At 46.2% G+C, this 16963-nt stretch overlaps 2 protein-coding genes across 8 annotated transcripts in view; both read right to left on the bottom strand.

Annotated features, from left to right (window-relative positions):
• Positions 1-16963, bottom strand: part of cuedc1b (CUE domain containing 1b) — a 403376-nt gene that overhangs the window by 323014 nt on the left and 63399 nt on the right. The gene's annotated exons all lie outside the window — the stretch shown is intronic.
• LOC140386882 (HEAT repeat-containing protein 6-like) overlaps positions 1-16963 on the bottom strand; it is a 60890-nt gene that overhangs the window by 39372 nt on the left and 4555 nt on the right. For 2 of the 4 annotated variants that reach the window (XM_072469706.1, XM_072469708.1), the window contains exons 2-7: positions 13638-13778; positions 11087-11202; positions 9276-9390; positions 5500-5601; positions 4964-5104; positions 321-613 (exon numbers count right to left, since the gene is read on the bottom strand). In XM_072469706.1, coding sequence (XP_072325807.1) covers positions 321-613; positions 4964-5104; positions 5500-5601; positions 9276-9390; positions 11087-11202; positions 13638-13778 — 908 coding nt within the window. Of the gene's footprint in view, positions 1-320; positions 614-4963; positions 5105-5499; positions 5602-9275; positions 9391-11067; positions 11203-13637; positions 13779-16963 lie in introns of all 4 variants that reach the window. The other 2 variants (XM_072469711.1, XM_072469707.1) reach the window with 2 other exon arrangements.

Raw genomic sequence — 16963 nt, 5'->3', positions numbered from 1 at the left:
AGACTGGCTTTCGATTCCAGATTTATTAACTGAATTTAAATTCCACCAGTCGCCATGGTGGGATCTGAAACCGTGTCGCCAGAGAATTAGCCTGGGCCTCCGGAGGACTGGTCCAATGACACTACCACAATGTCACCATCTCCCCCAGTTTTAGATTTTAAATCACTACCAAATACATGATCAAAAAATACTCACCTCACCTGTGAGAGAGGAAAGCGGCTTTTGCACTATGTTTAGAATTGTATTTACACTGTTTCTGCTGTTACTGTTATAAAACCATAAATATCTCAATAAAATGTTTATTAAAAAAAAACACTCACCTCAGTTTGCTCTGGATTCCTCCCTCAGTATCTGAATACTCAGAGTCTGAGCTATTTATCTTTTTCCAGCTGGGACAGAAGGAATTTGAGGGATCTTTTCCATCTAAAGACGACACAGTCTTGTCCGAATAATTCTTTGGGCCCTGGAGGAGGCTGAAAGTTGAGTCACCTCCGCTCTGCCCCCCACTCTCTGGTCCATGGAGTGGTTCTGGCTGTGCTGTCTCTCTCCTGTCTTCCTTTTGATCCTCTGATAGTTCCTTTTTGTTTTTGGATCGAGATTTCTTTTTTTTCTGCTGTTTTTAAGAAATGGACATTTAAAATGTAACTTTTTTTATAAAAGCAACACTCTCTGTGCCTGATGAATCTCCCAACCTGAAACATATTTCCAAACCAGAACACGATTTTTCAGCCAGAATGTAAAATGCAGCTGCGCTTTTTGCCTTTCTTAAAAGGTTGGAAAACGGTTTCCAGGGTATAAACAATCTTCCGAGAGACCATTCGTCATTTATAAGACCTTACAGTAAGCATTACGGGCTTACTCTGGAACTTATAGCACCCTGATTTTAATCGCTGCACCAATGGTGGCCACGTTTTTATTTGCTGAGGCCCTAATTTCTAGAATGCCCACCCTACACCTCTTCACCTTGCTCTCCTGCTTTGAGAGCTCCTTAACACCTACTTCTGACGGAGCGTTTGTTCAGCTGACCGATTATCTCCTTACGAGACTCTGAGTAACATTTTGTTTTATAATGCTCCTGTGAAGCACCTTGGGGTGTTTTTGTATGTGAAGAACCTATATGAATATAAGTTGTTGTTGTTCTGTTTGTTGCTGTTATTGTTGGACCACAACTTGACTGAGAACTCATGTGGATTTTCTTCCTCCCTCTAGCCCAGCCCTCAACAACAGCCTTGGGTCGAGATCAGCGAATTCAGCACAGATCTGGGATCATCCTGTAGCACTCAGGTGAGCACTAGCTGATGCACGTACCCACTGAGTCATTGGGGGAGCCCCATCATTACCCCTGGAGCAGAGTTGTTCAATAACAACTTCATTGATTCCTTTCTGTGAGTTTAAACATGCTGTTCTGATTTAATCAATTTTCACTCCACACATCTTCGGATAGACACTTCAGTTATCCTTCATTCATCAAGGAATCAAACAACTAAGGGACAAGATCGAAACGGGCAGCTTAAAATCCTCCCAGCTATTTGCATCATGAAAACTGATGGATATATAAGTAAAGCGTCCCAATTTAATTCTACCTGCAAGGAAACTGAAGTAGAGAGCACTGATACTCTTAATATGAGATAGGACCACTTGTGCTTCACCTCAAAAGGCAGGTTTGGATAATGATGGCTCTTTGGTCCATTCAATCTCATCCTTCCTGTTCTTGGTAGTTGTCCTAACGGCGTCCTTTGCGGCCACCTTTGGCCTTTCAAATTATCAACAGTGGTTTAGGGGAAGCTGCTCCCCAGCAAAGACAGGCCAGACATGACATTGGTTGAAAATGCAGGTTTGGGGGACTTCCGGTGGCGGCTATGAGGGAGTAAGTCGCACACTAGGTGGCTCCCGCTCCGGTCGGACTTTGGACCTTTTCCCCCGACTTTTTTGCGCTTTTAAGCGCTGGATTGGAACGTAATAGCACTCAGGCACTGAATCTATACAGAGGTGTATGGAACTAAGAAGTAGGAAGGATCGCAAACAGCTGAAGAAGTGCACAAGCAAGGGAAAAGGGGAGGCTGTGAGTGAAACCAATATGGCCGATGTCCAGACCCAGGCACCGGCAGCTCAGCCGACAATAGAGCTGGTTATGCAGGAGAACTTCCTAGCACTGAAAAGTGATCATTTGGAACCGCTCCAGAAATCGTTTGACCGAATGGAGAAAAGGCTGAATGCCCAGGCTGAGAAGATCCAGGAGCTGGAGAAGCAGGCGGACTTTCAAACGGTGGCGGACATGGAGATTCGAATGTGGAGACCTCAACAAAAAATGCTCCTGGAAAAACCGGAGGACCTGGAGAACAGGTCTCGCCGGCAGAATTTAAGAATCGTTGGCCTCCCGGAGATGGCCGAGGGGCTGTATGCTGCCGCGTATGTGGCAGATATGATCCAGAAGCTGCTGGGGAACAAGGTGTTCCCTCGCCCGCCGGAGGTGGACAGGCACATAGAAAGGTGAGGCAGCCATGGCGACGGGTCACTCACGCGTGATGGTGGTCAGGTTCCCCAAGTTCTTGGATAAGGAGCGGGTTCTTCAATGGGCCAAGAGCACACGGAGCTGCAAGTGGGGAAATAGCACCCTGCGCGTTTACCAAGACCTGACCGCAGAGGTGGCCGGAAGGAGGGCAGGCTACAGGCAAGTTAAATAGATTTTATATAAGAAGGTGAAATTTGGGCTGCTCTATCCGGCGCGACTGTGGGTTACGCATGAGGGCCAACACCATTATTTCGAGGAACCCAAGGAGGCAATGGACTTTGCAAAGAGGCAAGGGCTGGTCCCGAGCTGAGGACTCTTGGACTCGTGTTGGAACTTTTAATTCTTTCTCTCTTGTTTCTGAGAGATGCCTGCATGTTTTTTCATGCACTATTGTTGAGGCTGTCTCTGTCCGGTTTAGAGTATTTGTTCAAGCAGGGCTGATTTGGGGAAGTGGTGTGGATGGGCCGGGGGGAGTGGAGCCAAGGAACAATAGGTGGGAGACTCGCTGGCGCGGAGTTGGGAGCCACCAGGGTAGTTGGGTGGGCTAGTCAACGGAAGCCAGGTGGGTGGTGTTCATTTAACTAGTGCAGGGGCACCAGTTTGGCAGCCTTGGTTACGGCGCCTCTGCCGCTCCTGCCGGCACGATACTCCACCAGCCCTATAGTGGTGGCGGCTCTACGGATCTGGGGCCAATGAAGGAGGCACATAGGGGAAGTGAGAGCATCGGTTTGGTCCCCAATCTGCGGTAACCACCGATTTGCCCCGGGGAATATGGACAGTGGGTTCCAATTATGGCGGAGGGCGAGGATTGCGAGGATGGGCGATCTGTTCCTGGAAGGGAGCTTCCCGAGCATGAGCGTGTTGGAGAAGAAGTTCGGGCTGGCGAGAGGGAATGATTTCAGGTCCTTGCAGGTGCGGGATTTCATACACAGATTGGTACCATCCTTCCCACCAAGGGGGATCCAGGACAGGGTAGTTTCCAGAGGAGAGGTGGGAGAGGGGAGAGTCTCCGACATTTATAAAGAACGAATGGGAGCAGAGGAGGCACAGACTGAAGAACTGAAGTTTAAGTGGGAGGAGGAGATCGGGGGGGGGGGGGGGGGGGGGGGGAAACGGCATATGGGCAGAAGCTTTGAGTAGAGTAAACACGATCGCAACATGTGCCAGGCTCAGTCTGATCCAGTTCAAGGACGTACATTGGGCCCACATGACAGTGGCCCAGATGAGCAAGTTTTTTGGGCTGGAGGACAAATGTGCTAGATGTGCTGGAGGACCAGCGAACCATGTACACATGTTCTGGGCGTGTCCTAAACTAAGGGGGTACTGGCAGGGATTCGCAGACGTCATGTCCCAGGTATTGAAAACTAGGGTGACAATGAGTCCTGAGGTGGCAATCTTTGGGGTTTCGGAGGACCCAGGAGTCCAGGAGGAGAAAGAGGCCGACGTCTTGGCCTTTGCTTTCCTGGTAGCCCAGCGACGAATACTGTTGGCATGAAGGGGCTCAAAGCCCCTGAAGTCTGAAGTATGGCTTTCGGACTTGGCGCGCTTTCTCGGGCTGGAGAAAATTAAGTTTGCCTTGAGAGGATCGCTGTCAGGGTTCGCCCGGAGGTGGCAGCCATTCGTTGACTTCTTCGCGGAGAATTAATCGCCAGCAGGGGAGGGGGGGGGGGGGGGGGGGGGGGCGGTTAGGGTAGCGTAGAGTAGGGTATTGCTTAGGCAGGTTCTTGCGAGAGGGGAGCTTTCTGTACTCTACGGTATAATGTTGCTATTTTATACGACAAATAAAATTGCAGGTTTAAGCTCTGGGATGCTACTCTCCATTCAGGGGCACTATGATACACATAAGACATCATTCCCCCACAGATTCCACAAAACACTCCCCGGGCCAGGAAATGCCACACATGAGAAAAAGAAACACTGATTTCTATGTAACACCGTACCAACGTTTCTCAGAGAAACCTCAAGAGTGCTTTGTGTACAACCCATGATTTTAAAGTGCAGTGCCTGACAGTGTAGACACACAGCGGCAGCCATTTTGTACACAGTGATATCATATAGTCAGCACCAAGGTGATTGACCAATCTTTTTTCCATGTCTCAGGCTTCACCTTGTGGTTCAAGACATCAGTTAAATACTTTGGCTGTAATTTTAACCATCAATGTTGGTGCAAAAAGGATGATATAATTTTAACCATCTATTACACATGGCAACGAATTCTCCTCTCCACTGAAGGAAAGGGAAGAGAAAATTGGCATGTGTCTGCAATAGGTAAACAATTCAACATCATCCATTATACACCATTACCTGCAGCTAAAATTAGCACTCTTCATGTGTTGCTGCTTTACAACATGGAGCTCCAGTGTAGCAGGCACCACTTGCCCAGACCAACAAAGATTTTAAAAAGTGCGTAATCTTTCATCCTTAATCATATCATTGAGAATATGTTATTACCCCCACTTGCTTTGAAGAGTTTGTCGTGCCTCCTGTTTGCTCCTTTGTGGGTGAGCTACCTTCATACTGGGGCAGAGGAGCTGGATAAAGAACAACAGGAACTTCAATGTTCACACCTGGAAAACCATAGAACATGTATGTCTGGGAAGAAATAAACACAAGAGAAATAAGATGCTTGCTTAGGAGATACAGTAACCGTGCAGTGCACATCAAGCTAAACTTCATTTTGCTAACATTCAACAGAGTTTAAAGGTAAGATGGATAGCTCTATGTTCACAATCTCCCAGGAGACTGCACCCTCCAACACTTCCAAGCAGACAGACGGCAGGGATGCATCTTGCCCTGAGTCACTCCAACATGCCACTCCACTATGGATACATGGTTCTCATTTAAATCATGGCATTAAACAAAGGACACGGTTCGTGGATAAGTACTGGCCAGCAATGGTTCTTCTCTAGATTTATCTTCTCTGTTGACAAAGAAGTTGTTCAATCATGTCAACAAAATTATACTGCTGTTAATTTACATCTATTTACCTTTAAAGCTGCCAGGAGAGTCCCCAGTTGATCGGTTTGAGTCAGATTAATTCTCCCTGCATTCAGAATGGAATGGATGCCTTTCAATGCATTTTGCAACAACTGAAACAAGAATTACAAGCAAATAATTTGTCAACCAAAGAATATGAAGGATTCAGAATCTTCACATAGACACGAGAAGTGGAGTACAGTGGTATGATGAGTTGGAGCACTAACACACAAAGTGCCAGGGCGCTGGGAAACATATAGTCAGTTCCAACAGAGCTACATTTCAAATCTTAGCTATGCTATTGAGAGAAGCCAGGCATCAGTCCATTGAGAGGAGTGAAAAATAATAGCGAAAATCACCAAGCCACAAATAACAGCGAAAATCACCAAGCCACAAATCTCCAAGAAATGTCAGAGACCCAAGGCTTGCAGAAGAAAACAAATCCATGAGTCAAATTCACAAACATTTTCTGCTTAAAAAGTCACGATAGAAGTCCTTTCAGGATCCCTTCAGTGGCTCGTTGGATGCAGGATAACACAAACCGGAATGGGGGGGGGGGGGGGCAACAAAAAATAAATGTTTCCATCTCCTGATCGCTCTCCAATGGTCCCTCTTGGAAAATGCATATATTGTGGTCATTGGGCAAGGAAAGCATCAGGCTGACACAAACGTACATAACCACTACTCTTTTTCAGAAGGTAAAATCAAGTAAACCGGAGACTCTATTTTTATCATTATAAATTTCCTTATTGTACACTGGACATTCAGATCACAAAGCTTGTGGTGAATACTGCTATTACTAATGGCCATTGGGCTAGATTCTCTAGCTGCCCAGCCTAGTGTTTCTCGGCGGCAGGACGCAGCGCGCAATTCGTTGGCGGCGGGATTCTCTACTCCCACCGCTATCAATGGGATTTCCCAGTGAAGCCACCCCATGCTCCCGGGAAACCCATGGGTGGGGGTGCACTAAACAATCCCGCCACCAGCAAACAGCCAGAGAATTCCAACCATAGTCAACTCTGCTAAGTTTGTGAAGAATACTGGGATTACTAAAGGCCATCATCAACTCTGCTAAAATTCGGGGGTGGGTGGGAGTGGGGAAGATCTCGGAAACTTACCAGGTGATGCAGGAGGAGGAGGAGGCCTCAGTAGTGGAGTTGAAAGGTAAGTGGGAGGAGGATTTGGGAGAGGAGATCGAAGAGGGGACATGGGCAGATGCCCTAGGGAGGGTGAATTCTTCCTCTTCGTGCGCGAGGCTCAGCCTCATACAGTTTAAGGTGTTGCACAGGGCACACATGACCGGGACAAGGATGAGCAGGTTCTTTGGGGGTGAGGACAGGTGTGTTAGGTGCTCAGGGAGTCCAGCAAATCACACCCATATGTTCTGGGCATGCCCAGCGCTGGAGGAATTTTGGAAGGACATAGCGAGGACGGTGTAGAGGGTGGTAGGATACAGGGTCAGACCGGGCTGGGGGCTCGCAATATTTGGGGTGGCAGAGGAGCCGGGAGTGCAGGAGGTGAAAGAGGCCGGAATTCTGGCCTTTGCATCCCTGGTAGCCCGGCGAAGGATTTTCATTCAGTGGAAAGATGCGAGGCCCCCAAGCGTGGAATTCTGGATCAGCGATATGGCGCAGTTCATTAAATGGAGAGGGTGAAATTTGCCTTGAGAGGGTCGGTACAAGGGTTCTTTAGGCGGTGGCAACCGTTTTTAGACTTTCTGGCAGAACGATAGACAGCAGCAGCTCGGGAGGGGGGGGGGCGTTTACTTTATTTTTGTTTATGTTATTTACACAGTTGTGTTAAGTCGGGGTGTTAATGTTTATTTATTATTTATGTACAGGGGGGAGGGGTTTGGGGGGGTTGCTTTTTTAGATTGTGTTTTGTACTTAACCCTGTTGGGTTCTTTTTTCTTTCTCATTTTGTTATTGATATTTTATGAAAACCTTTAATAAAAATTTTTTTTTTTTTTTTTTTTTAAACTCTGCTAAAATTCCCTTTCTCTGCTCCTCCCCAGAAAGCACAGACTCTTTGCAGCTCAATTGGTACCAGGTACCTTAGTTTCTTCCACGTTTCTATTCTCTGTGTGAGACACATTCACTCTCTTTGGGCTTTCTCCACCTTGATGCCTCTTATATTCTAAAGTATTAATCAGCCAAGCCTTTGTTGGAGCTCCACTGAGCTGCCCTTCATAAGTGTTGTCAAAATTTGGCATGTGTGCGTAAGAGATTGATGGCAGGGATTGCCTCTCAAACGTAATTCTGCTCAACAAGCTGCTCAATACCTGTGTGAAACAACTTAGCCCAGTCTTGACCTTTATGACTTGTATGGTCTTGCTCAGTCCTCAGAAACGTTACTTTTTCTGTCAACCCATACAGCATAACTTTGTTTAATAACAAATTCTGTTGTTCAAGTCCTTGTGCATATCAGCAGCCACATGATACGCTTTGAAACATTATCGTAGACTAGAGGCCTTTCATCACCTCATGGGCACTTCCCTCAATCTATGGGAACAGAAACATTGTGACCTAATTCGGAGTGAATACAAAACAAAGGAGTTGTCTGTTGAGGCAGCAAATCGGAGATCCCCGCTGGGACCAAGGTCTAACCACCTCTAAACTGTCAGCTACATGGCCCGTCTCAGTGGTCTACAGGCAGGTGGCGGCACTGAGAGGCTGCTAAGAAAGCAGGAGGTTAACAAATAATATGATTTTTGTATCATTTCTTAAATTATGTCAAGAAGCTTAACCATTTCTGCTGTGATATTTGCCTGAGACTGGAAGCTCACAGCTAGCAACACCCATGTAATAAAGCAGGCTGTCCCCAATTATGAATCATAATCTGGGCACCACGAGCTGTGCTTCTTGCCATTAAATTGTGAACGTTTTGAGGGCACAGACAGGAGCTTTCACACTCATTGCTGGCTCATGCCTATGATTTCCCACATGGAGAGTTCACAAATGTCATAAGTATAAGACATATATAAATAGAGTCCCTTTCACAACCTCAGGACAGCTCAAAACACTTTGCAACTGAAAGTATTTTTGAAATCTACTTACCGTCGTAATGTAGGAAACACAACAGCCATAGGAGCGCAGCAAAATCCCACAAACAGCAATCAAACGATGAGCAGGTCATCTGTTCTACTTGTTGGTTGAGGGATAAATGTTGGCCTGGGGAACCCTTTTGCTCTTCTTTGAATCACACCATGAAACCTTTTGCTTTCACCCGAGAGCGCAGTCAAGGCCTCAGTTAATGGTTCATCAGAAAGGCGGCAGTTCCAACAGTGCTGCACCTCCTCAGGACTGGGGGTGCCAGCTTGAAATCTGTGCTCAAGTCTCCGGAACAGGATTTAACCCCTGCAATACTGCTGTCATGCTGAGGCATTAAGTGGAGGCCAGGCACTTCCCTTCCAGGAAGGAAGGGAAGGCAAGAAGACAGGTTACCCTGGCTGCTCAAATACATCTCCCAGAAATTGGGGATTTAGCGACAGGAGCCAAACTCAATTTTAATTAAAAATAAATGTAGGTGGGCAGCATGGTGCCGCAGTGGGTTAGCCCTGCAATCACACGGCGCCGAGGTCCCAGGTTCGATCCCGGCTCTGGGTCACTGTCTGTTTGGAGTTTGCACATTCTCCCCATGTTTGTGTGGGTTTCGCCTCCACAACCCAAAGATGTGCAGGGTAGGTGGATTGGCCACGCTAAATTGCCCCTTAATTGGAAAAAATGAATTGGATACTCTAAATTTTTTTAAAAGTGTAACAGTGCCCTTAAGATGCCCACTGGCATACCTTACAAACCGTAACATCATCGACCTCAGGAGACTTTGGGTTCCTCATCACAACGAGAAAGGTCTGCAGAGACACGGTTTTGTACTGTTCCTCCATGTAAGGCTGTCCAGGTATACTATTGGCAAGAAATGGAAGCAATTCATGAAGACTATTAGTGCATTAAGTGCATTAACAGTTGCCATATATCATGGATATACATGTTCAGTTTATAGCACACATAATTCAGTGTGAATTTATTCCTCTCTTCCTAAAGTAGAATGGTTTCGATATTATGCTCTTGCTGCTCAAAACCTATGCATCAGGTGTATTTGCCATAAAGGGAATGCAACAAAGGTTCTCCAGACTGACTCCTGGGATGGCGGAATCATCCTAAGAACAGAGCTAGAGGAGACTGGGCCTGTATACTCTAGAATTCAGAAGAATATGAGGTGATCTCATTGAAGCATACAAAATTCTTACAGGAGCTTGACAAAGTAGATGGAGAAATGATGTTTCCCCCGACTGGGAGTCGAGAACCAGGGGACACAGTCTCAGCATAGGGGTTAGGCCATTTAGGACTGAGATGAGGAACAATGGTTTCACTCAAGATGCTGGTGCAGCTTTCGAATTCTCTACCCCAGAGAGCTCTGGAGACCCTGCCATTGAGTATGTTCAGGACGGAGGTCGATACATTTCTACACATCAAGGGATATGGGGATGGTGCTAGAAAATGATGTTGAGGTAGAATTTCAGTCATGATCTTGTTGAATGGCGGAGTAGGCTCAATGGGCCAAATGGCCTATTCCTGCTCCTATTTCCAAGGCAGCTCACAATGACAGCAGAGATAATTCTGCCAAATTTGCTACGGCCAGCTGTCATTAACACTCAAGGCCCAATGTTTTCTCAACCTTGAAAGGTATTTCTACTGTGTATCAGGTGGTGGCAGGGGATTGGAATATATCACAAAACTATCTGCCTGGTCTTCATCCCACTACACGGATAAATTGAACTAAACGTTTAAGGAATGATGATCAATATTGATTGTAGTGAGTGGCTCTTCTAATCCCTATCAACACAAAGCATACTGGTGAACCTACTTCCATCAATGTCTCAAGCTGGTAGCGGTGTGCAGCATCTACAAGATGCACTGCAGCAACACACCAAGGCTTCTTTAGCAGTACCTCCACAACACCTGATCTCCACCACTTTGAAGAAAAAGAGCAGCAGGCACATAGGAACACCATCACTTCTCCAAGATTCCCTCCACGTAACACATCATCCTTACTTGGAAATGTATCATCGTTCTTTCATCACCACTGGGTCAAAATCTTGAAATTCCCTCCCAAGCAGCACTGTGGAAGAATCATCGGCTGGACTGCAGCAGTTCAAGAAGATAACTCACCACTACTTTCTCGGGGGCAAACGGGGACTGGTAATAAATGCTGGCCTTGCCAGCAATGTCCAGATAATGGGAATTAATAATTAAACAAGAAATATAAAATTGCACCAGCGTGCCAGGAAAGTACAAAACCAGCATCATTTTGTTGTCAAACAATTCTACAGCTTGACCACTAGATGGGAAGTTGCACTTGAATAGGACAGAACAACGCATCTGAGATAAACAGACTATTTAATGCTGCTACAAATTCATCTTCTGTCAGCCAACCACGGAGCTGCTTCGATGATTGGAGAAGAACTCCTCTAAATTCTGACCCTCCTTCCCTTTGACTAAAATAGCACAGGCTAGCAAGGAAAATGGGTGATTTAAGGGTTCAATATTCGCTACGTTACAAATTAGCATGTGCCAAATTACTTAAGATTTGAAAGTCTACCCAAGGCAAAGATTGGCCATGCAGTATACAGCAGCCCTCCGCAGATCCACATCTGGCTGTGTCGGTGCACTAAGCTGCAGTAAGATTCCTTTTTTCCCCAGCAGGTCTGGAAGGAACTGGAAGAAAATACAAAATAGAAAACAAGTCTCAAATCGGTCAGTACCCTTAATTGAATCAAGTTACAGACCTTCAATCCTCTCAGCGCTGTATTAAAGGACAGAAATAAAGGTACTTCAAACCAAAGGAGGAGTTTCATGATTCAACATTAATTCCATAGAATCCATACAGTGCAGCAGGAGGCCATTCGGTCCATCGGGTTTGCATCGATGCTCTGAAAGAGCATCCTACCTAGGTCCACTCCCCCACCCTATCCTCGCAACTCTACCTAACCTGCACATCTTTGGACACGAAGGGACAATTTACCATGGCCAATTCACCTTATCTGCATATCTTTGTACTGTGGGAGGAAACCAGAGCACTCGGAGGAAACCCAAGCAGACACAGGGTGAACGTTCAAACTCCACACAGACATTTACCCAAGGCCGGAATCGAACCCGCGTCACTGGCGTTGCGAGGCAGCAGTGCTAACCACTGTGCCACCATGCTGAGACATAAAACCGGAAATGCAGGAAATAGGCACCAGGCCTGTCAACATTTGCAATGTGAAAGGGCAGGTTGATATTTTAGCCAGATAGCTAGGTAGAAAAGATGTGCCCCGAGGAGTACGAGACAAGGAACTGTGCCAAAATTCATGGCACAATTTGAGGCATCCCAGTCCCCTAAGTTCCCACTTAGTTAATAGATATACTGATAATCTAAATTTCAAATATGAGTGCTTAGGGGCTGGTTTAGCACACTGGGCTAAATCGCTAGCTTTTAAAGCAGACCAAGGCAGGCCAGCAACACGGTTCAATTCCTGTACCAGCCTCCCCTAACAGGTGCTGGAATGTGGTGACTAGGGCTTTTCACAGTAACTTCATTTGAAACCTACTTGGTACAATAAGCGATTTTCATTTCATTTCATTTCTTCGCCTGTCCCTCCTCGTGCCTTGGCAGCAGTTTTGGAAGGGTGTCCAGAACAGCTAGACATCTCGGTGAGCGCCATCAGGATTACCTTTTGCGAGGTCCAACTACAGGATGCCTGTTGAAAGCCCCAGTATAACATCATTTCTCAACAGGCCCGTGTCTTCAAGGGAAATTTTTTTTTTTAAACTCCTATTGACCCGGTCCTAATGTTTCCCATCTCAAGAATGTTGCTCGGGTTTCTTTTTTTTTAAATAAATGTTTTTATCCCATCATTAGAGTTACAAAGCCAGCATTTAAAGGATGCACCCAGTATGGAGAATGGAGACGTGTCGTGGACCTTCTCAAACCTGGTACCGAGATCTTTTCCTGTTTTCTTATTTAACCCAGAAACTCCTCAAGTGTCCACATCGACTGAATATCAGACAAGAATGTAAATATTATTCATGCTGACTTACAATGAGAAATAAATGAAATGGTGGCTTTTTAAAAAAAAAATTAGAGTTACAAAACCATTGTGCAGAGTAGACAGGGCAAACCCTTAATCCCATCACATTTGTTTACTCCAAAAAAAACTCAAATTCAAGCCAATTCATGGTCTCCACAAGAGAGACATACAAGATCCAAGCTGACAGGAAAAGGCCCTGCACCTCATCTTGGGCTTGATCTGATGCTTGATCTTAGCCAAAAGGCCTCAAGCGATCTTGCTCTGGGTTTCTGCTACCTTCACAGGGCTCGAGGCTCAGGAACCTGTCCTTTTTCAGCCGAGCAACAACATCCCCAGGATTTGGAACAGCGTCACCATTGAAATTTAGGAGAGGATGGAGGTTCCACCCCACTTCACTTCATATGGCACGACCACATCATGATTTCTCCTCCCAAAACATTAACCTGACTTTTTCTTTCCCCCCAGATGTTGACAGATCTGCTGCGTATTTCCAGCATTTTCAGCACTCGCAGTTTCTTCTTCCATTTCCATGGTAACATAGAAAAACTGAACTGAACGGGAGCACAACAATATTCATTATTAACATGACCAGGTAAGCCAAAATCTCAGCAACCAAATTTTTCTTAATATTTTGTCAAATTTCTCCCTTTGCCCTAATATATTCAAAGAATCATACAGCACAGCAGGAAGCCATTCGGCCCAAAAGTGACTGTGCTATATCTCTGAAAGAGCCACCTGATTCATGTTGCCAACACCCTCTACACCACCGCACCCCCTCCCCCCCCAACCCTGCTCATAACTCTGCAATTTGTTTTCCTTTTTAATTATATATCCAATTCTCTTTTAAATATTGCTACTTAATCTGCCTCCTCTTACCTTTCAGGCAGGACATTCCAGATACTGACAACTCACTGTTCAGGATCATTTCTCCTCATTGCCCCTCGTTGAGTCACTTAACACAGGTCAGGAATTGAACCTGCTATTCAGCTGGTCTGCATGGTTCTACCCTACACTGTCTAAATTAGCAGCAAAGGTCTGCAACATAGCATTGCTCTTAAACAAATAAAAAAACAGACGCACCTTCTGACACCGTGGTCCATTGTTATAGACGAGAGCAGCCACCGCCTGCAATATTTCTACATGTGTCCAGGAATTGCACTGCTGAAGCGCTCGAATGCAATAGGGGAGTAGAAGATCCAAACTCTGCTCGTCCACTGTCACCTTGGGACACAGCAAAACCAATGAGTTCTCGAAGTGTCCCAGCCACCATTCCATTTTTTTTTTTTACAAAGTATTTTTATTCAACAAATTTTCAATATTTTCATAATACAACACCCAAACAGGCCCAAGCAATCCCCAAACAAACAAGACGTCCCCTCCCCCCCTCTTCAATAGTCAATGGTAACCAATTCCTGAAAATGCATAATAACCAAACCCCAGCAATTGTAGAACACCTCCTTTATCCCCCTCAGTTCGAACTTTACCTTCTCTAGAGTCAGAAACTCCAGTAGATTCCCTCCACCACGCCGAGGCACAGGGCGGAGAGGCTGACAGCCACCCTATCAAAGTCCACCTTCAAGCGATGAACAAGGCGAAGGCTAAGACATTTGCCCCCGTGCCCGCCTGCAGCTTGAGCTGGTCTAAAACCCCAAATATGGCTTCCAGGGGGCCGGGCTTCACATCCACAGGTAGGAATCCTGAAATTGTCCCGAATACCGACCTCCAAACATTTTCTAGTTTCAGACAGGACCAAAACATGTGAACATGATTTGCAGGGCCCCTCTCACATCACTGACAGGTATCCTCTACCCCCACAAACAGCCGGCTCATTCTTGATTTAGTGAGGTGAGCCCTAGACACTACCTTCAGCTATATCAGCCCCGCCTCGCACAAGAGGTCGAGGTATTCACCCTCCTTAGCACCTCATACCACATGTTGGAGGGAAGAAATGCTCAAGAGTCTAATTGCAACCGTGTGGTGTTGGTAAAACTTTTGTTTATTCGAAAAATGGCGTGTGCACAACAGGAGAACCAGGAGATGCTGCTGCCTTCAGCTAGCACGAGTCTGTTCGGATTTATTTTATTTATTTATTTTTTAAAAAGAGTACCCAATTCATTTTTTCCAATAATGGGGCAATTTAGGGTGGCCAATCCACCTACCCTGCACATCTTTGGGTTGTGGGGGTGAGACCCACACAAACATGGGGAGAATGTGCAATCTCCACACGGACAGTGACACAGAGCTGGGATCGAACTGGGACCTCGACGCCGTGAGGCAGGAGTGCTAACCACTGCACCACCGTGCTGCCCCTGTTATGATTTTTACAGGGATTTCATGCATATATATTGTAAGTTCGCTCAGTTACAGATAAGCATTGACATCTGGGCAGCACGGTGATGCAGTGGTTAGCATTGCTGCCTCACAGCACCAAGGTCCCAGGTTCAATCCCGGCTCTGGGTCACTGTCCGTGTGGAGTTTGCACATTCTCCCAGTGTTTACATGGGTTTCACCCCCCCCCCCCCCCCCGCAACAACCCAAAAATGTGCAGGGTGGGTGAATTGGCCATGCTAAATTGCCCCTAATTGGGAAAAAAATTAATTGGGTATTCTTTTAAAAAATTTAAAAAGAAAAAGAGCATTGACGTCATCGATCAATTTCACACAATACAATCTGATCACTATGTATCGGTAGAGATGTTTCTTGAACCCCTTAATGGGAACCAATTTACTCATACAATGGGTTTGACAAGTTACCAGATCATGTTCAGAATGTTCCCCTTAACGTGAAATAATGCCGTTCGTCCTTGATGAGGCGTTAATGGGTTTGCATTCCCTGTTCTGGGTAGAACAATGAATCTCCTGCAGACAAGCTGGGCCATAGTCTTGTGACGTGGGTTCCCCATTATTATAAAGTCCTGTAAGCTGATTAAATTATCCTGAGTGCAGGTTTTCTTAAGGTTTCTGGCTGTTCTAACAACTTAACCCTTTGCCTACAGGTTTTCCACTCCCCATGTGCTGTTTTTAACCTAAAACATCTTTTTATTAATATACATTTTATTTTCTCGTTAACACCACAGTCCCTCTTCAAGCACCATCCCCAGCTCCTGTTCCCATTTCATTTTAATCCCTTCAATGGACACTCCGTCCTCCTCCAGGATCCTCCCGTAAATCGCCGAGATGACCCCCTTCTCCAGTCCTCCTGCTGACAACACTTCCTCCAATAATGAAGGAGCCAGCACTACCGGGAAGGTCGGGAACACTTTCCTTGCAAAGCCCCGTACCTGGATATATCTAAACCCTCTCTCTGTGTTCATCCATATTTCTCTCCCAACTCTTCTAGACTCGCAAATCGTCCCCCAAGAAACAAATCCTTTATTTCACTGATATCCTTCTCCTCCCAACCACCCAAACCTCACATCCATCCTTCCTGGCCTGAACATGTGATTCCTCTTAATCGGCATCCCCTCCTGCCCCAGCCTTCAATTTACAGTGTAGTCTAAACTGTATCCAAATCCTTAACGTGGTCACCACCACCTGACTCCCCAAATACTTTCCTGGGGTCATTAGGAGCGTGCCGTTGCCAACGCCCGCAACCCTGACCCCCTACAAGAACCCGCCTCCATCCTTAACCACAGAGCCTTCCCTTCCTTACACCATCCTCTCACCTTCTCAGCAATTGCCGCTCAATAATAGGAAAGCACGGAGGGGGGCCTAGTCTCCCCTTTCGCCTTCCCCTCTGTAATATTGTCTTTATAATCCTGCTCTTGGCGGCTCATTCGCTTTCAGCTTCGTCCTTAGCGACCAATGTTCCCTGTCAGCTCATATCAGGAGGGTCCTTCTCCCTCCCCCATCAATTCCGCCAGCAGCTTTGCCAAGTATTCGGTCGGCCTCGGGTCCTCCACCCCGTCCAGCAGACCCACGGTCCAAAGATTCTGCCTCCTTGACCCGTTATCCAGATTCTTCACCTTACTCGAGTCCTATATTTGACTCCGCCTCTCTCAGCAACTCCTTGTCCATCGAGGTAATCTGGTCACTGTGCTGTGACATAGCCTCCTCCATCCCTTTCAATTATCTCCTTGCTCTCTTATCTCAGCCGCATTTTTCGATACAGCCATCTTTACCGGAGCCATCGCCTCCTCCACCCACGTTTTTAGCCATCATTTCTCTTTGCATAACCTCTATATGTTTGGTGAACAACCTTTCAAATTCACTAGACATCACTCCAATCAAAGAATCTGCCGTGAGATGAGCGGAGCCACATTCTGCTCCTTCCCCCACCATATTTTTTTCCGCCTGGAACATCGAATTATCGGCCGCCCCTTTCTTTCTGCTGCTCTTCTTCTGGGCCTTTGGACATCGCACCCCTATGTAGTCTTCCAAAACCAATTTGTATAAAAATCAAAAGAA

Source organism: Scyliorhinus torazame, chromosome 12, assembly GCF_047496885.1.
Source record: "Scyliorhinus torazame isolate Kashiwa2021f chromosome 12, sScyTor2.1, whole genome shotgun sequence".
Taxonomy (NCBI): Eukaryota; Metazoa; Chordata; class Chondrichthyes; order Carcharhiniformes; family Scyliorhinidae; genus Scyliorhinus; species Scyliorhinus torazame.
This window is presented reverse-complemented; position numbering and strand designations above follow the sequence as displayed.